A 25,616-nucleotide genomic window follows, 5' to 3' on the forward strand; every position below is an offset into this window, starting at 1 on the left:
AATGTGTTAAATATTTTTAAATAAAGTTAAATTATGAATCAGAAGAAATGTTATTTCAGTAAGCAGTGATTTGTAAGGTAGACTTTTTAAACTTTTCTAATGAATATAATGTTTCTGGCAATTTTTCAAGCTACAAGTTTGAAAAAAGAAATGCATCAAAGGTCAAGTTGCCCATAAAAGCATTACTGAAATGTCAAAAACAATTACACTGCACAGAAGAATAAACCCCCAAATATATTAAACATCCATTTATGAAAAGTCATCTTTGTACTGCAGTTTCATTTCTCAAACTTATACTTTTGATTATTTCCAAATTTTAATAGGCTACATAGAATTAATACATTTTAACCATTGATTATCTCTGAAAGAAAAAGAAAAGTATATTTTAGAAAATGCTGTATTATAAAGATTTAAGTAAAACATAAGCTTATTTATTTCACCAGCTTTTATGAAGTGCATATAAAAGGATCCTTGTGCCTGGAAGTTATCATGTTATGATGAAGAGACCACAGACTTTGGAGTCTGGGAATGTGGGCTAAAAATCCTGCCTTTGCCACTAAATATCTGGTAACTTCAGGCAAGGAGAAAATAATTCTTTCTGATTATCTATTTCAAATGCTGTAAAATGTGACTTTAAAAGTGTATTTCCCATTTGAATTGCCATATTATCATGCTTGGACACAGTAGCTATTCATAAGGATTTTTTGTTTCCTTTTATCCCTGGATGTAATAGTCAGTGTATAACTAATAGATTTTTAAACATTAAAGCAACATTGTAAAAGAATGTTAGATTATTTTACCTGAAATTTCAGTTGTAGGCTGATTTAGATTGGGAAGAGGTTTGAGTCATTTGAGGTCAGTCCTTTCATTTGGGGTTTTTTTACATTTTTTGTTTGTTTTGTTTTGAAATTATAATAGAAACAGTGGGAATTAAGAGAGGAGGACTTATTTTAAAAAATGGTTGATTACTCCTAGAGGTTTTATTTATCTTATTTAACAAAGTATTTAGTGATGAAGACACAGGCACTGACCAATCAGAAGAGATGTCGTGATCAATTTGTTTTGTTTTTAAAACTCAATATGCCTTTATCCGTGCAAACCAGCACACATCAAGTGACTATTGGTGCCACATTGGCATCAGAAGATTGTATAATATCTGTGGCCTAATCTAATTTTGTTTCAGTTTTAGAGACTATTTTCTTCCTTCTATGGAAGCAAAACTCTCACTCTTTATCTATACCTGTTTTTAGATTTCAGATAAAATTATACTAAGTGCATATTGGTATAAATCTGTGTGTGTGTGTGTGTGTGTGTGTGTGTGTGTGTGTGTGTGTGTGTGTGTGTTTCTTCAGAGCAGCAATTGTATTGTATTGAATCATAATTAAATAGTCCTCCTACCACTCATCAAAATACCTTATAAACTAGATGATATTATCCCCAAAGGTCTCTATTAGGCTACCATTACGATAAAACTTCATTACCCTGTCTGTTCATAGATGACCATGAAACAAAAAAGAGTCCAGTCTGGTTTGCTTATGGCTCTTTATAATACTTAAGTAATTGCTTCAACTCAGAGCATGAGATGAACAACAAAAAAGAACTCTTTAAGATAAATTAAACTGGTGCAATGGGTCAATATTTTTTACCTTCAATTAAATAACCATATGTAAATTCAAGTTACAAGTATGACTAGGAGAATTTGGTTTGAACCATCAACTCTTTCTTCTTACATATTGGAGTTTAAACAGGAATGACCAGAGATAGTAGTTCCCAACTACTATGCATTGGAAGCATTTTGGGACCTTTTAAAAATGAATAATAATATCTTCCTCTGTCCACTCAGTTGAGTAGTTCTCTGATGGAAACGGAAGATAGGATTTTTAGAAACTTCCCATCAGGTTTGAAACGTGTGAGCTAGACTAATTCTTCTATCTTGTTCAATATTCTTGTTCTCATTGTTCTTTAATTTCAACATGTGTTGACTAGTTCCACAGTTCCATCTTGGCCCATTCCACACTTACCAACTCTTTACCAGGTCAGATACGAACACTTTATAGAACTCTCATTCTTGTTTTCTGCAACTACTCATTAACCATTATTTGATTTGGCGTCATTAATAGACACTTCTTTCTCAATTGCCGAACTGATGATGCTTTCTATGTCAGCTATATATTTTTTACTACAAATTATTGTAATTGTTAATAATGCTGTGACAGCCCTGAACAACTTTTCATAAATGCTGACTGTTGATGAAATGGCTGGGAGTTCCTAACATACGTGTGGTTCCCAATGTGGAAGAGAACCACTTCTGACCAATTCATAGAGCACTTCCTCCATCGCTGAAATTTTGTTTTCCCTGGGATTCTTTGCCTGTGATTTCCCAGCAGACAACTATGAAGATTAAAGGGTCATACTGTGATTTACTCAGCTGCAGGCCTTAGGCTAGTCTTTATGCTTCAACCTTTTTGTGTTTCTATATGGGGGCATAGAGGATGGAGTGGGAAGTCTTGGAAAAGTTTAATGGTGATGATTAATTCTTTGGATTAGATTCTGCTTCAGAGCCTTCCCATATAGACTAATCTCCTACATTTATATTGTTCTCTCATCCTCATTTCCAAGCACTTAGCTTCTGTTCTCTCCAAATGTTGTTCAGATTTCACTGCCTTAAAAATGTTTTTCTTTATGAACTGTGCCATCTCTAATCACTTCATCAATGCACAGTCTCCATCAGTGAGTCAAAATTTTACACTGTGTTTACTGGTGCGTGTTTTTATGTGATAAATATAGAATGTCTTAGTCATTTGTTCTTACTCATCCTGGCAAGATTCTGAAGTCAAATATAGGTATATTTAAATTGTTTCATAATTCCCCTATTACCCAGTAGACTTGTTTGCACACTATGATCTTGTAATAACTATCTGTGGAATATGTGGAATAACTATACTCTTTTTATTTTTATGAATCTGGAAGAAATCCCAAGTAGTAGGAGTACAGAAAGAGAGGTAGTAATTACTGTTTTAAGCAAGAAACTTCACAAATTGAAATTGGTTTTTAACCTAGCCCTAAAGAGTTGATAAAGGCACAGAGTCATCCTCTTCCAGACCGTGGGGTCTTTTGCACTTCTCTGGTTGCAACTGTACTCAGAGGATAGAAATGGACTTGCTAGACAAGGTGTGTCAAGTGGAGGCAGATGGCAGAATGTCTTTAAAACACAACAGATATGAATACATCCTTGATGAGGAGAACCACAGGGAGTCATTAGAGGGCGTAATGTAGTCACAGAGTGTGGCTGGAAGGCTATGTGGCTGATAATTTGCAGGACAGATTGGAAGTATGAGGATCCCTCAGAGGAAAAAAAATGTGAGATAACCGAGGCTTAAGAATAGAAAGGAGGAAAGAAAAAGCAACTCAAAGGGCTCACCCACAAAGAGCGCTGCAAGGTTCCACCAGGGACTGACTTGAGATTAGAACCTACGAGCTGCGTTAGTGTGATGGAGGGCAAAGCTGGAGAGATCAACACAGGAGCTGAATTTCATCCCCAAGTAAATGGAATTCTGTTGAAGCACTTGATGTGGAACCATCCATTTATGTAAGCTCTTAAATCAGTTAAGCCAATAGATTCTGACGAATGTGACTATTTGGGTGACTGTATTGATTAACTCTTCAAAATGACCATAATTTATAATTTGTTTAGTAGCGTAATTCCTCTCATTTACTACTGTAATGTAGCTCAGTGTAACTGCATCATAGCACTTTCAGAAAAAGTTTGTTTTTCTTCCTGCTAGAAGTTGCCTGAGAAGATTCAATGACTGAAAGTAGCTGTATATAGCTGTTTAAATTACCATATTTAAAAGTTCATGTTAATTATGTAGTCTACAGGAAGAAAGGGGACTAAAGGAACTTTATAGAATGCTATGTGTCTTAGTACTTCTGCTGAGCACTGTGAGCTAAATATTGTGTAGTATAACTTTCAGTCAAAATTTTTAATTGAAGCCCAAAGAGATTTACAACCCAACTCTAAATAATTTATAAAATATGGACTATAAGATTTAATAATCAAAACTACATGAATTAGCTTTTCCTAGGGTTTTTGGATTTCCTCACAACTGATCAAGATTATACTCTCAGTCTAGTACGATGTATATACCTGTAACTTTTCACAAGCCCACACATAAGCAAAATTAGGGGAAAAAATGATTAAGTATATCAAATCAAGTGAATTGGAACACAGTGGGCTTTAGGATGGAGCAGATCCATTTCCATAGTAGTTTGGGAGGGATGGTCAAGTCCTCCACGAGTGAGTGATGAAAATAGGCATGCTACTTCATATTGAGCAATCTTCACCTATGTGCAAATAAAAATTTTTCTCAGTTAATGGGTATAGCAGTACCGTAAGTACTATTATTAGCTTCCATTAAGATTAAGTAAGTTTTAGAATAGTTAAATAATATGCTCAGGGGCACATTATTAGTAAGTGGGAAGCCAGAATATGAACTAGTTACTAAAAACCTAAATTTGGAGGATATGAAAAATAACATTGTAGTTCATTTCAAGCTTAAAAACAACTGAGAGGAATGAAATCACAAGAAAGAACTATTCAAGAATGAAAATATGAAATGAATAACTCTGGGGAAAAAAGGAATAAAACATTTATCATACCTTTGTTGCAAAATACACGTGCATTCAGTTATACCCATATTGCGCACTCAGAGACCATGCATACGTACCATGATAGCTGGAATTAAACAGGAGCAGAAGTCGTGAGTCTCACATCAAAACTTAACAGAGTACACACATAACCTTTTTTTCTGTCTAACCTCAAGTGAAATCCTTAACCAGAGTTATTAGAAAGAGAAGTCATAGACGTTTTAATAAAAATTGTTTGCCTAATGCCCTGCTTACTAAGTGGGCAACTTATGAGTGGGTTAAATTCAATAAAATAAGAAAATGCAAGTTATGGTTGGATTTAGCCCTAAATTTTCATTATGTTTTTAAAAGTCACATTATTTACTGAACTTTGTTAAAATGGGTTCTATCTCCAGAATGAATTTAAGTGAGATATTATTGATTACATCGAGGCCTGGACTGGGAAGTGGATGCTATCAGAAGGAAGACAGCTTTTTACCCCAGCATTACCTATTCATTTTGCTAGGGTCATGAAGGAAAAATAAGAACATATAAATGTGAACAGAAACTTGAGAGTTTAAAAAGTGGCAGGAAAGAAAGGATAGTGGAAACATAATAGACAAACTTATTGTGAATAAAAGAGGTTTTGAAAATGATTTTTTTAAAAAACCCTGAAAGTAGTCGTATTATAATGTGAAGACACCCAGGTTTTTTAAAGATATAGGTAAACATATATGTGGGAAAAAAGAAAGAGAAGACTAAAGATAATACATATATTATAAATTGAATATTAAGGATTTGTCAAAGTAAAACTTGTATCAGACAAAGCTAAACTAGCAAAGAAAACTATTTGAGATTATTAAAATAGGAGACTCGACTCTTGCAGGAATGTTTTTATTTTTTATTTTTTATTTTTTATTTTTTTAATGCATTTTTTTATTGCATTTTAGGTTTTGGGGTACATGTGAAGAACATGCAAGATTGTTGCATAGGTACATACGTGGCAGTGTGATTTGCTGCCTTCCTCCCCTTCACTTATATGTGGCCTTTCTCCCCATGCTATCTCTCCCCAACTCCCCACCCGCTGCTGTACCTCCCCTATTTCCCCTCAGCAGACCCCAGTGCGTAGTGCTCCCCTCCCTGTGTCCATGTGTTCTCATTGTTCAACACCCACCTATGAGTGAGAACATGCAGTGTTTGATTTTATGTTCTTGTGTCAGTTTGCTGAGAATGATGGTTTCCAGGTTCATCCATGTCCCTACAAAGGTCGCAAACTCATCGTTTTTGATGGCTGCATAATATTCCATGGTGTATATGTGCCACATTTTCCCTGTCCAGTCTATCATCAATGGGCATTTGGGTTGGTTCCAGGTCTTTGCTATTGTAAACAGTGCTGCAATGAACATTCGTGTGCATGTGTCCTTATAGTAGAATGATTTATAATCCTTTGGATATATGCCCAGTAATGGGATTGCTGGGTCAAATGGAATTTCTATTTCTAGGTCCTTGAGGAATCGCCACCCTGTCTTCCACAATGGTTGAACTAAGTTACACTCCCACCAACAGTGTAAAAGTGTTCCTATTTCTCCACATCCTCTCCAGCATCTGTTGTCTCCAGATTTTTTAATGATCGCCATTCTAACTGGCATGAGATGGTATCTCAATGTAGTTTTGATTTGCATTTCTCTAATGACCAGTGATGATGAGCATTTTTTTCATATGCTTGTTGGCCTCATGTATGTCTTCTTTTGTAAAGTGTCTGTTCATATCCTTCGCCCACTTTTGAATGGGCTCGTTTGTTTTTTTCTTGTAAATCTGTTTTAGTTCTTTGTAGATTCTGGATATCAGCCCTTTGTCAGATGGGTAAGCTGCAAAAATTTTTTCCCATTCTGTTGGTTGCCAATTCACACTAATGACTGTTTCTTTTGCCATGCAGAAGCTGTGGAGTTTGATTAGGTCCCATTTGTCTATTTTGGCTTTTGTTGCCAATGCTTTTGGTGTTTAGGTCATGAAGTCCTTGCCTACGCCTATGTCCTGAATGGTTTTGCCTAGATTTTCTTCTAGGGTTTTTATGATGTTAGGTCTTATTATTGTGACTGTTAAAATCAACCATAAGTGCTGTACATTTTTATGATTTAAGAAAAAAATCAGAATAATTTAAGCAACATTTAGAGACTAGGCAGAATATTGATATAGCTTGGCTGTGTCCCCACCCAAATCTCACCTTGAATTGTAATAATCCCCATGTGTGAAGAGTGGGCCAGGTGGAGATATTTAAATCATTGGGGTAGTCTCCCCTATACTGTGGTAGTCAATAATTCTCATGAGATCTGATAATTTTATAAATGGGAGTTCCCCTGTACAAGCTCTCTTGTCTGCCACCATATAAGGCATGCCTTTTCTTCTTCTTTGCCTTCTGCCATATTTGTGAAGGCTTCCCAGCCATAACTCTCAGTCCATTAAAACTTTTTTTCTTTATAAATTACCCAGTTTGGGATATGTCTTGTTTAGCAGCATGAAAATGGACTAACACCAATATGTGTATGCTTTGCATTAAAATAACATTGATGATATGTTTAATGTATTAATTTTTGCATTCTTAATTCCTAAACCATAGAAATGTTGAAACTATAAAAACTTTGATAAACCATGGTTTATCTTTTATTATTTTTTAGGCTCTAACTCAATAAATGCAATAATCTGTCATATATACTGTTACCCCCCCAAAAAAAGGCTATCCACTGATCTCAATTCTCGTTTTGTGTTTCTATGGAACTTTTCATGAATTTTTATGGTAATTATCTCAAGCAGATGTTTTAGTCTCTTATCATGATAATAAGAGACACAGTAGAATAAAAAGGAATACTTTGGAAGGGCTCATAAGAGTATGATGGCATTCATGAAAATAGACCAAATCAGGGAACATTTAGGGGTGACTTTAAAATGTCAAAATACATGTTTAAGTTTATTAGAATGGTAAATTATAAAAAATATTTTTTAAATTACATTTGCAATGAAAAATTAAATGGGGGAATACAGATATAAACATTTAAATCTCATTTTGAGTTTACAAAAATAAACTGAAGCATTTTCATTTTATATCTCAGCCTCTTGCATAGGGTATTTCAAATAAGTTTAAATAGTATGTGCTTCAGTTAAAGCTTCAAGGTAAGGTGTAAATTGTAAAATGTAGACAATGGTTCACTTATATAGTCTGTGTTATAAATTTGATGTATCTTGGCAGGTTTGGTTATAATGCCTAGACCTTTGTGGGTGAGAAAAACAAAGTTATATAAATGCAAAGCAATCCTTTGAAACCATTTATATTGGTAACTACATGCCAAAAAAGATAGTGTATTTAATACTAATACACAAAGGCAAGCATGAGGAGGATTCTAAATGTTTATGACATCACGATCAAAATCTAGCTAAGAAATTGTCCTCAGAGAGACTAAAACAAGTTGCATTGGCTTGTACCTACACCAGTGATAGAACTACATAAATCACAGTAGTGATAATCAGACATGTCTGCCCAGATTTAATAGGATGCATACTTGGATAATCTAAGTCTCAAATAATTTTATAGTAGGGACATCTGCTGGATGAGTATGTCCTAACTGTGGGGCTGCTGATATGAAAAAGTGGAATTCCCATAGCGCTAAGCAGCAAAACTTACATTTCTCTATGAGTATAAAGTAACTTGATATTTAGATATGTGCATGTTTAATGTACTGAAGTAATGTTACGCACAACAGTTATTACGCAATCAAAATAAAGTATACCAATCCAACACAAGGTTTAATGTGAGAACGAGGGATGAAATTATTTTCTCCTACTCTTAGAAGACCTTAAGAGCAGGGTAAGATCTATAAGTAAGATAAAATTAGCTTCAAAAAGTGACTAGAACTGACAAGTTGTGAAGTTGCTTGTGATAGCCATTGAACCAACATTTTATTTCGTTTTATTTTATTTGCCTGTGGTTTCCCAGATGAATTATGCAGCTGAAGATTTAGCTTAAAAAGAGGATAGCTCCTAAGAGTTCCAATTAGCTGAGTTGGTTAAAGCATTCATTGAAAGCAAAATCAAATATTCAAATGATTCCATATTCTCATAGATCAATTGCTATTTGTTCAATGACTGTGAGCCAAAACATGTCACCCTTGATTCATCAACAGTTCATGTCTTTGTATTTGTAGTACTGTGTGGCTGGCACCATGCATCACTGTGTTGACAGACAACTCGAGAGTGCCTGTTTCTTGACTTCTTTGGAGGCAAAGCCTTATCTATTATTTAGTGCCTTGGCATCTTGAGTTCTCCGCCAAGAACCCCAATCTAGTTCAAAAGTAGATTGGGGTATTGGTTAGAACTCATTTCAAATCTCTGTTCCTTTAGTCAAACTTCTGCTATTTGAGAAAAATAACTTAACCTTGTTGAGCCTCAATTTCTTTTAAAGTAAAAAATAATACCGATATAAAAAGGTTATTATGAGAATTAGCTGAGATGATGTATACAACATTCATACATTCATAGCATAGTGCCTGACAGAAGGTGGGCATTCAGCAACTATTCATTGAATAAATATTTTCAACCATGGATACTCTGTATGAAGAGAAGTATAAATAGAATCTCCACAAAGAAGCAAATGCCATTAGGTTTGAAGTCTAGATGAATTCATTTTACATAGCTTCCCATCAAGAGACAATCTGGTTCTAATCAAACCAGAAGACAATAAATGGAGAAAAATTTTTCTAGAGCATTTTCTTAGATTTTATGTGCATTTTATTTTAAGGCTGGGTGCAATGGCTCATGCCTGTAATCCCAGCACTTTGTGAGGCCAAAGTGGGCGGATCACAAGGTCAGGAGTTTGAGACCAGCCTGCCAGCATGGTGAAACCCCATCTCTACTAAAAATACAAAAATTTGCCAAACATGGTGGCACATGCCTGTAGCCTTTTTTTTTTTTTTTTTTTTTTTTTTTTTTGCATTTTAGGTTTTGGGGTACATGTGAAAAACATGCATGGTTGTTGCATAGGTGCATACGTGGCAGTGTGATTTGCTGCCTCCCTCCCCTTCACCTATATCTGGCATTTCTCCCCATGCTATGCCTCCCCAACTCCTCACCCCCCCACTATCCCCCCTCCCCCCCAACAGACCCCCGTGTATAGTGCTCCCCTCCCTGTGTCCATGTGTTCTCCTTGTTCAACACCCACCTATGAGTGAGAACATGTGGTGTTTGATTTTGTGTTCTTGTGTCAGTTTGCTGAGAATGATGTTTTCCAGGTTCATCCATGTCCCTACAAAGGACGTGAACTCCTCGTTTTTAATGGCTGCATAATATTCCATGGTGTATATGTGCCACATTTTTCCTGTCCAGTCTATCATCGATGGGCATTTGGGCTGGTTCCAGGTCTTTGCTATTGTAAACAGTGCTGCAATGAACATTCGTGTTCATGTGTCCTTATAGTAGAACGATTTATAATCCTTTGGATATATGCCCAGTAATAGGATTGCTGGGTCAAATGGAATTTCTATTTCTAGGTCCTTGAGGAATCGCCACACTGTTTTCCACAGTGGTTGAGCTAATTTACACTCCCACCAACAGTGTAAAAGTGTTCCTATTTCTCCACATCCTCTCCAGCATCTGTTTTCTCCAGATTTTTTAATGATCGCCATTCTAACTGGCGTGAGATGGTATCTCAATGTAGTTTTGATTTGCATTTCTCTAATGACCAGTGATGATGAGCATTTTTTCATATGTTTGTTGGCCTCATGTATGTCTTCTTTTGTAAAGTATCTGTTCATATCCTTCGCCCATTTTTGAATGGGCTTGTTTGTTTTTTTCTTGTAAATCTTTTTTAGTTCATTGTAAATTCTGGATATCAGCCCTTTGTCAGACGGGTAGGCTGCAAAAATTTTTTCCCATTTTGTTGGTTGCCGATTCACTCTATTGACTGTTTCTTTTGCCGTGCAGAAGCTGTGGAGTTTGATTAAGTCCCATTTGTCTATTTTGACTTTTGATGCCAATGCTTTTGGTGTTTTGGTCATAAAGTCCTTGCCTACGCCTATGTCCTGAATGGTTTTGCCTAGGTTTCCTTCTAGTGTTTTTATGGTGTTACGTCTTTTGTTTAAGTCTTTAATCCATCTGGAGTCAATTTTAGTGTAAGGTGTCAGGAAGGGGTCGAGTTTCTGCTTTCTGCATATGGCTAGCCAGTTTTCCCAACACCACTTATTGAACAGGGAATCCTTTCCCCATTGCTTGTTTTTTTCAGGTTTGTCAAAGATCGGGTGGTTGTAGATATGTTGTGTCGCCTCCGACGCCTCTGTTCTGTTCCATTGGTCTATATCTCTGTTTTGGTACCAGTACCATGATGTTTTGATTACTGTAGCCTTGTAGTAGAGTTTGATGTCCGGTAGTGTGATGCCTCCTGCTTTGTTCTTTTTGCTTAGAATTGACTTGGCTATGCGGGCTCTCTTTTGGTTCCATATGAAGTTTAAGGTGGTTTTTTTCAGTTCTGTGAGGAAGGTCATTGGTAGCTTGATGGGGATAGCGTTGAATCTGTAAATTACTTTGGGCAGTATGGCCATTTTCACGATATTAATTCTTCCTAACCATGAACATGGAATGTTTCTCCATCTGTTTGTGTCCTCTCTTATTTCGTTGAGCAGTGATTTGTAGTTCTCCTTGAAGAGGTCCTTTACGTTCCTTGTTAGTTGTATTCCTAGGTATTTTATTCTCTTTGTAGCAATTGTGAATGGCAGTTCATTCTTGATTTGGCTCTCTTTAAGTCTGTTATTGGTGTATAGGAATGCTTGTGATTTTTGCACATTGATTTTGTATCCTGAGACTTTGCTGAAGTTGCTTATCAGTTTCAGGAGATTTTGGGCTGAGGTGATAGGGTCTTCTAGATATACAATCATGTCGTCTGCAAATAGAGACAATTTGACTTCCTCCTTTCCTAATTGAATACCCTTTATTTCTTTTTCTTGCCTTATTGCTCTGGCTAGAACTTCCAGTACTATATTGAATAGGAGTGGTGAGAGAGGGCATCCTTGTCTAGTGCCAAATTTCAAAGGGAATGCTTCCAGTTTTTGCCCATTCAGTATGATATTGGCTGTCGGTTTGTCATAAATAGCTTTTATTATTTTGAGATACGTTCCATCGATACCTAGTTTATTGAGAGTTTTTAGCATAAAGGGCTGTTGAATTTTGTCGAAGGCCTTCTCTGCATCAATTGAGATAATCATGTGGTTTTTGTCTTTGGTTCTGTTTATGTGGCGAATTACATTTATAGACTTGCGTATATTGAACCAGTCTTGCATCCCCGGGATGAATCCTACTTGATCATGGTGGATAAGCTTTTTGATGTGCTGTTGTAATCGGCTTGCCAGTATTTTATTGAAGATTTTTGCATCTATGTTCATCATGGATATTGGCCTGTAGTTTTCTTTTCTTGTTGAGTCTCTGCCGGGTTTTGGTATTAGGATGATGTTGGTCTCATAAAATGATTTGGGAAGGATTCCCTCTTTTTGGATTATTTGGAATAGTTTCAGTAGGAATGGTACCAGTTCCTCTTTGTATGTCTGGTAGAATTCGGCTGTGAAACCATCTGGGCCTGGGCTTTTTTTGGGTAGTAGGCTCTTAATTGCTGCCTTGACTTCAGACCTTGTTATTGGTCTATTCAGGGTTTCAACTTCTTCCTGGTTTAGGCATGGGAGGAGGCTACTGTCCAAGAGGCTGAAGCAGCAGAATCACTTGACCCCAGGAGATGGAGGTTGCAGTGAGACGAGCCAAGATTGCACCTTTGCAGTCAAGCCTGCATGACAGAGCAAGACTTGCTCTCAAAAATAATAATAATAATAATAATGAAGTTGTGATTCAGTGGGTGAATCTGAGAGGCTGCATTTCCAGCAAACTCCAAAACTCTAGGGAGTCCATATGTTGCTGTCCACAGAATGTACTTTTACAAGGCCCTAGGGCATTTGAATGCATGACAAGAAATACTGTACTTAGATCTCTATTTGTCTAGACCCATATTCTGTTTCCTAGCACAACTTAAAATTTATTTATTTAACAAGAAATGATTTAGTGCTTTCTATGTTTCAGGCACTATTTTAGGTTCTAAGTATAAAGTAGCAACCAAGTCAAAAACGGATAACACTCTCATTTAGTCTAGTGGTAAAGTCAGGCAATAAACATGTTAACCAACTAATTAAAATAGGTTCTAGTGGTAATTAAAAGTACAACAAAAATAAACTGAAGTGACTGGAAGAGTGTGTATAGTCAGTGAAATCTCCTCTAGGAGGGGGAAAATTGAATGGAAACCTGAATGTTGAGAAACAGGCTTCTGTGTGAAGACCTGAAGTTTTCACACAAAGTGAAGAGAAAGTACAATATTGCTGAGACAACAGTAGGCTTGATGTGCAGAGGAAAGGGAAAAAAGGCATTGTGGCTAGAACATGAAGCTTCAACCTAAATGTGAGACAGTGATCAGAGCAGCAAAAAGGGACAAGATCATACCTGGAAGAGCTGGGGGTGGTGCAGAAGTCACTCTGAAACCATCAGGGAAATCTCAGAAGTTGCTTCTTAGATGGGTTTTAACAGCGCCACAGAGGATTAAGGGTGGTGGAAGGAATGATCCTACAGGAAAATACACCTGGCTGAGCGGAACAAGATGATTGAAAAGGAGCTAAAATAAGATACAGGACCCAAATTGCCGGGAGTGGGGTTGGGGGGGAGGCATAACTTAGAAGAGAAGAAAGGTCAAAATTGCACATTTCTTTGGTTTACATGACAACAAACAAAAATGTATTACTTACGCCAGGCAAGCTAATCGAATGCACCCTTGTAGCAAACTCTCCATTGCCAGAGAAGAAATTATATTTTTCTAAATAGAAAAGAATGGGTAGCTATTAGAGGAGACACAAAACTGTAACTTTTGTTAGATATAGACTATAGTCCCAAACTTTTCTTGCTTTCCACAGAGTATTGGAAGCAAAAGTGAGAGAAGATAGATGGTACAATAAAAGACAGCGGTGAAGGAAACAAGGTATAAGAGAGGCCCCTTGCCCTAAGAAAAAGCCTAGTAAAAAAAGACTCATCATTATTATGTCAAGTGTAAAATATGAAAGGCCTCATACTAGAATGATTTAACTAAGGATGAATAATGTAACATTTACTCAATTGTACTTTTAATGAGGCTCCCTTACTTGTGAGTAAGTCTAATGATTTCAGGCCTCGCCATGTAGTGGCTATTAACACGTAGGTGTATTCCAGTTGACTTCTGATTTTGTCTAATGATTAAAGGCTCTGCAAGCTAGTAGCTATTAACACGTGAGAGCTTTTCCAATTGACTCCTGATTTTCTGTCTTGTTTTTAAAATATATGAATACATTAAAATGATGTTCCTAACTCCCCAGGTGAGAATCAGTTTGGAGTATTTTGTTCAGTAGCTACTGTAAGAAATGAGAAGGTTAGTCACCCTTTCTCACCAGAATGCCTAATGCGAGGCACTCATTTTTTATATATTCATCCAGAATTATGATTATTATGATTATATTCTGTGGGAAAATAGCAGGTTAATTTTTGTTTGATGGTGTATCATTTCAATCTGTTCCATTCCATTGACCTCATTTAGCACTTATGTTAATCAACTAAACCAGATTTCAGAGTTTTTCTTCTACCCCGTTTTGATTATTCTGTTGGTTGTTTTTGGCATTTATTAACAGCAACAATATTTTGTTTCCCTTTGGCCTTTTATGTATCTCATTCACTCATTCAGCACATACCAAATGAATGTCAATTTTTTGGTCAATCTCTGGAGTGTCAAGGGCATAGTGAGGGAGTGGAGTGAGATGAGACTAGGAAGAGAAACATAGCAAGGTCATTTGCGGTCCTGTAAACTTTTGAAAAATCTGGCCTTTATCTTAGGAGCGACAGGAAACTAATGAAAAACACCAAGCACTGGAGTGACACCATGTTACTTCTGCCATTTGCTCTTGTTTCTCTCCCTCTCCAATTGGGATCACCTTAAGCAGTGACTTTATAATGTTATCCTATCATACATTTCCTGTCTATTTCCAACTAACAATTCTTTATGAAAGAAGGTTGCCAATTGTATGAAAATAACTACCCTGAGAGACACAATAGAGTTTGTAAATAGACACCTATTAATTGGTTCATGAAAACATAAGATAGATGCTATGGATAGAGTCATTATTTATTTGTAAATCATGACTGATCTCCAATAAAGAAATAAAGAGGGGACATAATTTGTTAATGCTCCTTATTACAACTCAATAGTATGAGTACAGAAATTAATACTTAATGGGCAGGTATCTGTGGCATAAGAATCCTCTCAGCATTGTGCCTGATCTACCCATGTATGCTCCTGAGAATGAAAGAAGCCTCATTTAGGGTCATGAGTGTATGTGTGTGTATGTATGCTTGTTCCTGGTGTTCTGTTAACATCTGGCTATAGTAGGCAATCCCTCTTTTGGCTTTGTATTTGTGTGCGTGTGTGTGTGTGTGTGTGTGTGTGTGTGTGTGTGTGTTTTGTTTGTTTGTTTTTAAGTAAGACCAAAAGAAAGATCATGTAACTTATCTGGGTACCCGTCTGGTTTCAGTTGCTCATTTTACATTGAATTAACAATAATAGCTTTTGATGGTCATGTCTTCCCCAGGAGAAGAAGTTGACAGACAGCTGTGCAGAGATGCCATCTTCCCCATCCCTGTGGCCTGTGATGCCCCATGCCCGAGAGACTGTGTGCTCACCACATGGTCTACGTGGTCCTCCTGCTCTCACACCTGTTCAGGGAAAACCACAGAAGGGAAACAGATACGAGCACGATCTATTCTGGCCTATGCGGGTGAAGAAGGTGAGTCGCCAGCTTCAGACGCCATCTAGGTTCGTTTCAAAAGTTAGTATGCATCTTTTTTGTGTAGCCTGGACAAGATGCTATTCTATGACAATCAACTACCAGAAATCCAGCCATTTAACATTTAATATCTGTTGATATGTAGAGAAATTTGATTCTGTTCCCCAAAATTGATCTTGAAAATGGATCATTAATAAAGGAGGGAAGACTTTTAAAAGTGAACTCATTTTGCTTTTTCCCAGCCTCCCAGTCATTAGAGTTCTTTGTAAGCCAAAGTGTTAAGCCTTTGAATACATCTGAAAATGGGTCAAAATTCCAGATGTTTCATTTTCTGAATTTCAAAAGTCAGTTTTATCCTTTGAAATCATATTCTACTTTTTCATAAATAAATATATATGTCCAATAATAAAGTTTATTTAAGACCACCACAAGAATATCTACTGTTCCACTGAAAGTTGCAATTTTCAGTTTCTTTCAGTTTCTTGAATATAGGCTCTGAGATCCAGAAACCTCATAAGTAAATCTTGTTCATTTTTAAAATATGTCGCTCCTAAATCACTTCACCCTGTAGGGTGAATAAAGCATGTTTGTCACATATCTATACCTCACTTGCGAGCTTTATTGCCAAGAAATACAAGGCTCTTGGTAATTGTCTCTCAAGATGATATCCAAATGCTAATTTGGCCTCTGTGTGACTGGGCGATATAATGTCATACTTAATCTTGTCATTCTGAAAAATAACACAGGAGTGAGAAAAGCATAAAAGTAAATCAAGTTTGTTCACATCAAGGCATGTTCTTAAGAATATAAATGTAGGTTATTTAAACATTATCAAGCTAAATGACTTTGTTCACATTTAGCACTGGTAGATGATTATTTCTCTTTGTAATAAGCTTAATGTTTTATGTTTTCCTCAAATTGATAATTTGGGGGGAGTTTTGTGTTGCCTATATCTTTTTCTGCTTTTCTGTTTATGAAGTATTTTAGTGATAGAAACAGGATAGTTTTCCCGGTCATATTCGCTGTGTGTGTAATAACTATGCAAACATATAACTACCTCGGTCTTTGCACATGAGTGTTACATGAGTAAAACAAACATTTTACATACAACAAAAGCCAAACTGTGTGAAATTTTAGATTTTCTTTATAATGTTCAGAAACTTTTTCCTACCATCTTAATGTATACTTAACTCTTTGCTACAAAAAAGTGTATCTATTAGAAAATAGAACCTTTTACAAAGAAAATTCTGTTTCTTGTGTTGTCATACAATGACTCTAACCTTGTGAAGATTGTATGCAGACTTCAAACTCTATCAGCTCAGACTGTGTCTTGGGCTTCTTTAAAATTAGATCTGTGGTCATCCTGCTTCCTGTAAATTCATTATACCCAGAAGACACTTGCTGTGTGACTAGTAATGAGTGACTTTTCACCCCGTAAGTCACATGGCAAGGATTTTGCTATGCTTGCAGAACTCACCAGGTCATTATTCCTGAAGACATGTTGCTTCACACTGAAAGGTCATGAAATGTTTTAAAGGCAGAAGTTTGTGATTGCTCTTTGATATGTATTGTCCACTTAGTTTGAAAGGGTAAGTCTTCGATAATTTTCAATTGAGTTTAGTGGTTGCATTATAAGCAAGTCGTTCTGGAAGGTTATAGATGTTTATATAGTAAATCATAAGGGTATTAATTCAAAACATAATTTTATTTCTTAAAGTTTTGTTTTAATTGATACATAATAATTGTACATATTTATAGGCTACAGTGTGACATAAATTGTGTAATAATCAAATCAGGGTAATTAGCATATCCATCACCTCAAACATTTATTATTTCTTCTAGCAAGGGCATTGAGAATCTTTTAGCTATTTTGAAATACATAATACATTATTATAAAACATGTTTTTAAATGGAAGCCATAAAAGAAACTCTGTTAATGCTATTTGTCTCTACTGCTATTTACCTCTGTTACTAACATTTATAAAAGCTGATATAATTATACGAAATTTATACTTCAAAGCCTGTTTATTTAGTACCTATTATTTGATGGACACTGGAACACATTTTATGAGAAATTTATACTTCAAAGCCTGTTTATTTAATACCTATAATTTGTTGGAAATTGAAACACATTTTTCTCTTCCTCAAAATAAATCTTTTCTAATTCTGAACTTTATTTTTGATAATTTAGGAACAGTGTCTGCAGGAAGTTTCAAAATATGTTTCCCTGTTACTTAGATAACCCTTTATAATTCTACACAAAAGTAGGTCTTTCTGTTATTCTTCAAGAATTAGTGCTTCGTGTCATAAATATTCTTAAATTCCTGTGGATCAGACACTGATAGTGATAACTTTAAAGGAAAGTGCCATATTGGAGAATGATATATGGAGTGTTTAGACAAGATATTATATGATTTTCTAGGGAAATAACATGTAGGGTAAGTCCATGTGAAAAATAGATCTGGAATTTATGAAATAAATGCTCCAAACTGTACTTTCATTTCCCTTAATCAGAATGCCACCATTAAACAATACGGAAGGTTAGATAACTCCTTGTAATTATTAAGAATAGACTAGGTTGTGCTTCAGTAATGGACAGCCAAGACATTCAGGAGCTTAAAAGAACAAAGTTTTATTTACTTGTTCCTCATGGAAACTTAGCTACAGTTTTGGGTAACTCTCCAGGGCAGTTTGTCCTTCAGGAAATGTCACAACATTGTATCACCATATGAAGACCTGGTCCCACAAACTTCGTGTCCCATAGGAAGAAAATACTTGGAGAATCTATCTGTGGATTTTAAAGAATCAGCAATTCTCTCATCTAAGAGTGATTTATGTGATTTCTCTCATTTCATTGTTAATGTAAGTTTTATAACTATGCCTAACTTCAAGGAGAATAAGGAAATATAATCCTATTGTGTGCTAAAAAGAGAGGAGTATTGACTAGTAGTCTTATTCGTGATTTACTCCGTGTTCTTACTGTGTATATATGCATCAATATCTATATCTATATCCATAGATAGATGATAAATAACTATTCCATATCGCCCCAGTTCAGTAGATAAAACAGGGCTCTCCATTGTGAAGATGTCAGGATTAATTATTTTTGTTCCTCTTAAATGAATGACAGAATGATAGAATGATGCTTTCTCTTCCTCATACTGCACTTCATTCTTTTCCTTCTCCTTTCCTTCACTTCCCTTTATTGCTAGGCTCTTTTTCTCCTTTCCTGAACAATTCTATCCAAAAAGCCATTTGGTAGAACCAAGCAGTTGGGCATCTGAGGTCTGCGGTGATCTAGAGTGGGTTGTCAGAGCCCAGCCGGGTGAGGAGCAACCAAAGTGGGAAAAGAGGTGGCCTGGCATGCAGTTTCGGAGCCACTGAGCAGGGCAAAGGACGGGGGCACCTGCATTGTGTGTGAGGATACAAGAGTGACTCAACACTGGAGGTCAGAGCATAGCAAGGTTAACAGAGAATCTCACCATCAAGGCGGCCAGCCCAGTGTGGGGTGTCACAGCCAGACGCAGTCGAGGAGGGTTTTTATCTTATGGGTGGCCTCATGCGGGATGTCAGATCATGAGCAGAGTGATGACGAGATATTGTGGGTATAGCAATGGAGATGACAATGGGAGATGGAGTGTGGAGTGAGAGGAAATTGACAAAATAAGTACATGTATTTAACATCATAGGAGTCAGGGTTTTTTATTTCTGGAGAAGAGAGTTGCAAATATGTTAGGAAAGAAAACTAGTACACTCTGTGGTACAGCATTGGAATTGGATGTTATTAATATTAATTTATTAATGTAAACTTGTGTTCAGTTTGTAAAGATAAATATAGAGTAAATATCAATGAAAGTATACAAATATAGGTATGTACGTATTATCTACATATATATATGTATTAGCCTCATTCACTGAAAAGACCTGAAAGCAGCAAGACCCCCACAGCAGTAAGTATATGCAGCAGTCAGATTTTGGTTTCCAGTACCATTCTCTAATAAAGGAACAAAGGCTCCTTTGAGAAATGGCTGATTCCACAGCTGGGATAGAAGAAGTACAAGATAGGCCAGGAGAATCTTGTGGTAGAAAGCAGAGAATCGTCCAAAGGCCACAGAAGCCAACTTAAGTGTTCTCCCACTGACCATGTATAGAAACAATTTTAATAACAAACAAAATAATAATACTAACAGACCATCGAATAGGAAAGCATGGATCCACACTTTATATTATAAATAAAGGAATAAATTGAATCTCATGAAAAGCATTGTATTTACATAGTCTCAAATATTTCCCTAATAGAGAAGTCTGACAGACATCTCTAATCTAGTGACCAAAGTTAGCATTATTGATAATGGAGCAAATTGAAATCTTCTGTCCCCAGTGTGATATATAATGAGAATAGGACATCACTTCTGTGATAACCCTATCAAATATGCATATATAGAATCTAATCATGAAGGAACATCAGTTAAACTCTAATTCAAAGACATTGTACAGAATAATCTTTAATCTTCCAGAGTGTCTAAACATGAAAATGAAGGAACGATTGAAGAACTGTTCAAGATTTAAGGAGACTAACAAAGTGTGACATCTAAATGTAAAGCTTGATTCTGAACTAACTCACTGTGCTGTACAGGACATCTTGAGACAGTTGGCAAACTCAGATGGGGTCTGAGGAGTCAATGGTAATAACTTATCGGTGTTTGTATTCTGATTTTCAGAATTTGAATACTGAATTGCTTATGTGTAGGAGAATGCTCTTGATTGTAGGAAACATATACTAACATACTTAGGGTGATGGACATTATTTCACCTTTTCCAAATGGTCCAGGAAAAGAAAATTATTTATATCATACTTTTAATCTCACTGTAAGTTTGAGATTGGCTTAAAATTAAACATGAAAAGAAAATAAATTTGCATATAATTGCTTTCTACACAGTCTTTCTTTTTTTGAGATGGAGCCTTACTGTGTTGCCCAGGCTGGAGAGCAGTGGCCCTATCTTGGCTAACCACAACTTCTACCTCCCAGGCCCAAGTGATTCTCCAGCCTCAGCCTCCCGAGTAGCTGGCATTACAGGGGCACCTCCATGCCCAGCTGACTTTTTGTATTTTAGTAAAGACGGGATTTCACCGTGTTGCCAAGGGTGGTCTCAAACTCCTGAGCTCAGGTAATCCACCCACCTCAGCCTACCAAAGTGCTGGGATTACAGGCATAAGCCACCGTGCCTGGTGCTTTTTTTTTTTTATTGTAGTTTAGGTTCTGGGGTACATGTGCAGATCATGCAGGATTGTTGCATAGGTACACACATGGCAATGTGGTTTGCCGCCTGCATCCCCCTGTCACCTACATCTGGCATTTCTCCCCATGTTATCCCTCCCCGACCTCCCAACACCCCCACTGTCCCTCCCTTGGCCCCTCCAAACAGATCCCAGTGTGTGATGCTCCCCTCCCTGTGTCCATGTGTTCTCATTATTCAACACCCTCCTATGAGTGATACCATGTGGTATTTGATTTTCCGTTCTTATGTCAGTTTGCTGAGAATGATGGTTTCCAGATTCATCCATGTCCCTATGAAGGACACAAACTCATTGTTTTTTATGACTGCGTAGTATTCCACGATGTATATGTGCCACATTTTCTTTATCCAGTCTATTGTTGATGGACATTGGGGTTGATTCCAGGTCTTTGCTATTGTAAACAGTGCCACAGTGAACATACGTATGCATGTCTCTTTATAACAGAATGATTTATAATCCTTTGGGTATATACCCAGCAATGGGATTGCTGGGTCAAATGGTGTTTCCCTTTCTAGGTACTTGAGGAATCACCACACTGTCTTCCACAATGTTTGAACTAGTTTACACTCCCACCAACAGTGTAAAAGTGTTCCTATTTTTCCACATCCTCTCCAGCATCTGCTGTCTCCATTTTTTTTAAAGATCGCCATTCTAACTGGCGTGAGATGGTATCTCAATGTGATTTTGATTTGCATTTCTCTAATAATCAATCATGATGAGCATTTTTTCATATGTTTGTTGGCCTCATAGATGTCTTCTTTATAAAAGTGTCTGTTCATATCCTTCTCCCACTTTTGGGTGGGTTTGTCTGTTTTTTTCTTGTAAATCTGTTTTAGTTCTTTGTAGATTCTGGGTATTAGCCCTTTGTCAGATGGGTAAATTGAAAAAAATTTTTCCCATTCTGTTGGTTGCCAGTTCACTCTAATGATTGTTTCCTCTGCTGTGCAGAAGCTCTGGAGTTTAATTAGATCCCATTTGTCTATTCTGGCTTTTGTTGCCAGTGCTTTTGGTGTTTTAGTCATGAAGTCCTTGCCAATGCCTATGTCCTGAATGGTTTTGCCTAGGTTTTCTTCCAGGGTTTTTATGGTGTTAGGTCTTATGTTTAAGTCTTTAATCCATCTGGAGTTAATTTAGGTGTCAGGAAGGGGTCCAGTTTCTGCTTTCTGCACACTGCTAGCCAGTTTTCCCAACACCATTTATTAAACAGGGACTCCTTTCCCCATTGCTTCTTTTTGTCAGGTGTGTCAAAGATCAGATGGTTGTAGATCTGGGCCATTGCCTCCAAGGGCTCTGTTCTGTTCCGTTGGTCTATATCTCTGTTTTAGTACCAGTACCATGCTGTTTTGATTACTGTAGCTTTGTAGTATAGTTTGAAATCAGGTAGCATGATGCCTCCAGCTTTATTCTTTTTGCTTAGGATTGTCTTGTCTACGTGGGCTCTCTTTTGGTTCCATATGAAGTTTAAGGTGGTTTTTTCCAGTTCTGTGAAGAAGGTCATTGGTAGCTTGATGGGGATAGCATTGAATCTGTAAATTACTTTGGGCAGTAAGACCACATTATCAATTCTTCCTAACCATAAGCATGGAATGTTTCTCCATTTGTTTGTGTCCTCTCTTATTTCCTTGAGCAGTGGTTTGTAGTTCTCCTTGAAGAGATCCTATACATTCTTTGTTAGCTGTATTCCTAGGTGTTTTATTCTCTTTGTAGCAATTGAGAATGGGAGTTCACTCTTGATTTGGCTCTCTTTTAGTCTTATCGGTGTAGAGAAATGCTTGTGATTTCTGCACATTGATTTTGTATCCTGAGACTTTGCTGAAGTTGCTTATCAATTTCAGGAGATTTTGGGCTGAGATGATAGGGTCTTCTAAATATACAATCATGTCATCTGCAAATAGACTTCCTCCTTTCCTAATTGAATCCCTTTATTTTTTTTTTTTTCTTGCCTTATTGCTCTGGCCAGAACTTCCAATACTATATCGAATAGGAGTGGTGAGAGAGGGCATCCTTTCTAGTGCCGGATTTTGAAGGGAATGCTTCCAGTTTTTGCCCATTCAGTATGATGTTATCTGTAGGTTTGTCATAAATAGCTTTTATTATTTTGAGATATGTTCCTTCAATACCAAGTTTATTGAGAGTTTTTAGCATAAAGGGCTGTTGAATTTTGTTGAAGGCCTTCTTTGCATCTATTGAGATAATCATGTGGCTTTTGTCTTTGGTTCTGTTTATGTGGTGGATTACGTGTATAGACTTGCATATGTTGAATCAGCCTTGCATCCCCAGAATGAAGCCTACTTGATCGTGATGGATAAGCTTTTTGATATACTGTTGTAATCGGTTTGCCAATATTTTATTGAAGATTTTTGCATCTATGTTCATCATGGATATTGGCCTGAAGTGTTCTTTTTTGTTGAGTCTCTGCTGGGTATTGGTATCAGGATGATATTAGTCTCATAAAATGATTTGGGAAGGATTCCCTCTTTTTGGATTGTTTGGAATAGTTTCAGAAGGAATGGTACCAGCTCCTCTTTGTATGATGGTAGAATTCAGCTGTGAACCCATCTGGACCTGGGCTTTTTTTTGGCTGGTAGGATATTAATTGCTGCCTCAACTTCAGCCCTTGTTATTGGTCTGTTCAAGGTTTCAACTTCTTCCTGGTTTAGGCTTCGGAGGGTGCAAGTGTCCAGGAATTTATCCGTTTCTTCCAGGTTTACTGGTTTATGTGCATAGAATTGTTTGTAGTAATCTCTGATGGTAGTTTGTATTTCTGTGGAGTCAGTGGTGATATCCCCTTTATCATTTTTTATTACATCTCTTTCATTCTTCTCTCTTTTCTTTTTTATTAATCTGGCTAGCGGTCTATTTTGTCGATCTTTTCAAAAAACCAGCTCCTAGATTTATTGATTTTTTGAAGGATTTTTTTATGTCTCTGTCTCCTTCAGTTCTGCTCTGATCTTAGTTATTTCTTGTCTTCTGGTAGCTTATGAGTTTTTTTGATCTTGCTCCTCTAGCGCTTTCAATTTTGATGATAGGGTGTCAATTGTAGATCTTTCCTCATTTCTCGTGTGGGCATTTATTGCTATAAATTTTCCTCTAGACACCGCTTTAAATGTGTCCCAGAGATTCTGGTACGTCGTGTCTTTGTTCTCATTGATTTCAAAGAACATCTTTACTTCTGCCTTCATTTCATTGTTTATCCAGTCAACATTCAGCAGCCAGTTGTTCATTTTCCATGAAGTTGTGTGGTTCTGAGTTAGTTTCTGAATTCTGAGTTTTAATTTGATTGCACTGTGGTCTGAGAGACTGTTTGTTATGATTTCCGTTCTTTTGTACTAGCTGAGGAGTGATTTGCTTCCAATTATGTGGTCAATTTTACAGTAAGTGCCATGCGGTCTTGAGAAGAATGTATATTCTGTTGATTTGGGGTGGAGAGTTCCATAGATGTCTATTAGGTCTGCTTGGTCCAGATCTGAGTTCAAGTCCTGGATATCCTTGTTAATTTTCTGTCTCATTGATCTGTCTAATATTGACAGTGGAGTGTTAAAGTATTCCACTATTATTGTGTGGGAAATTAAGTATCTTTGTAGGTCATTAAAAACTTTCTTTGTGTACCTGGGTGCTCCTGTATAGGGTGTGTATATATTTAGGATCATTAGTTCTTCTTGATGCATTGATCCTTTTACCATTATGTAATGCCCTTCTTTGTCTCTTTTGATCTTTGTTGGTTTAGAATCTGTTTTATCAGGGACTAGGATTGCAACTCCTGCTTTTTTTTGCTCTCCATTTGCTTTGTAAATCTTTCTCCATCCCTTTATTTTGAGTCTGTGTCTATCCTTGCATGTGAGATAGGTTTCCTGAATACAGCACACCAATGGGTTTTGACTTTTTATCCAATTTGCCAGTCTGTGTCTTTTGATTGGGGCATTTAGTCCATTTACATTTAAGGTTAATATTGTTATGTGTGAATTTGATCCTACCATTTTGAAGCTAGCTGGATGTTTTGCCCATTAGTTGACACATTTTCTTCATTATGTCGATGGTCTTTACCATTTGGTACGTTTTTGGAGTGGCTGGTACTGGTTGTTCCTTTCCTTGTTTAGTGCTGCTTTCAGGAGCTCTTATAAGGCAGGCCTGGTGGTGATGAAATCTCTCAGCAATTGCTTGTCCATAAAGGATTTTCTTTCTCCTTTGCTTATGAAGTTTAGTTTGGCTGGATATGAATTTCTAGGTTGAAAGTTCTTTTCTTTAAGGATGTTGAATATTGGCCCCCACTCTCTTCTGGCTTGCAGGGTTTCTGCCAAGAGATTTGTTGTGAGTCTGATGGGCTTCCTGTTGTGGGTAACCCAATCTTTCTCTCTGGCTGCCCTTAGCATTTTTTCCTTCATTTCAGCCCTGGTGAATCTGAAGATTATGTGCCTTGGGGTTGCTCTTCTTGAGGAATATCTTTGTGGTGTTCTCTGTATCTCCTGGACTTGAATATTGACCTGCCTTGCTAGGTTGGGGAAGTTCTCTTGGATAATATCCTAAAGAGTGTTTTCCAACTTGGATTCATTCTCTCCATTACATTCGGATACACCTATCAAACGTAGATTAGGTCTTTTCACAGAATCCCATATTTCTTAGAGGCTTTGTTCAATTCTTTTCAGTCTTTTTTCTCTGTTCTTGCCTTCTCATTTTATTTCATTGAGTTGATCTTCAATCTCTGATATCCTTTCTTCTGCTTGGTCGATTCGGCTATTGAAACTTGTGTATGTTTTGCAAAGTTCTCGTGCTGTGTTTTTCAGCTCCATCAAGTCATTTATATTCGTCTCTAAGCTGTT

The 25,616-nt window shown here is 36.8% G+C and overlaps 1 protein-coding gene across 1 annotated transcript in view; it reads left to right on the forward strand.

Annotated features, from left to right (window-relative positions):
- THSD7A (thrombospondin type 1 domain containing 7A) overlaps window positions 1-25,616 on the forward strand; it is a 493,154-nt gene that overhangs the window by 340,881 nt on the left and 126,657 nt on the right. Inside the window, exon 7 of the mRNA XM_064380361.1 lies at window positions 15,306-15,500. Within this exon, the coding sequence (XP_064236431.1) occupies window positions 15,306-15,500 (195 nt within the window). The remainder of the gene's footprint in view (window positions 1-15,305; window positions 15,501-25,616) is intronic.

The sequence above is a fragment of the Aotus nancymaae genome, unplaced genomic scaffold (genome assembly GCF_030222135.1).
Source record: "Aotus nancymaae isolate 86718 unplaced genomic scaffold, 86718_ANA_hifiasm-v0.15.2.pri h1tg000025l, whole genome shotgun sequence".
NCBI lineage: Eukaryota > Metazoa > Chordata > Mammalia > Primates > Aotidae > Aotus > Aotus nancymaae.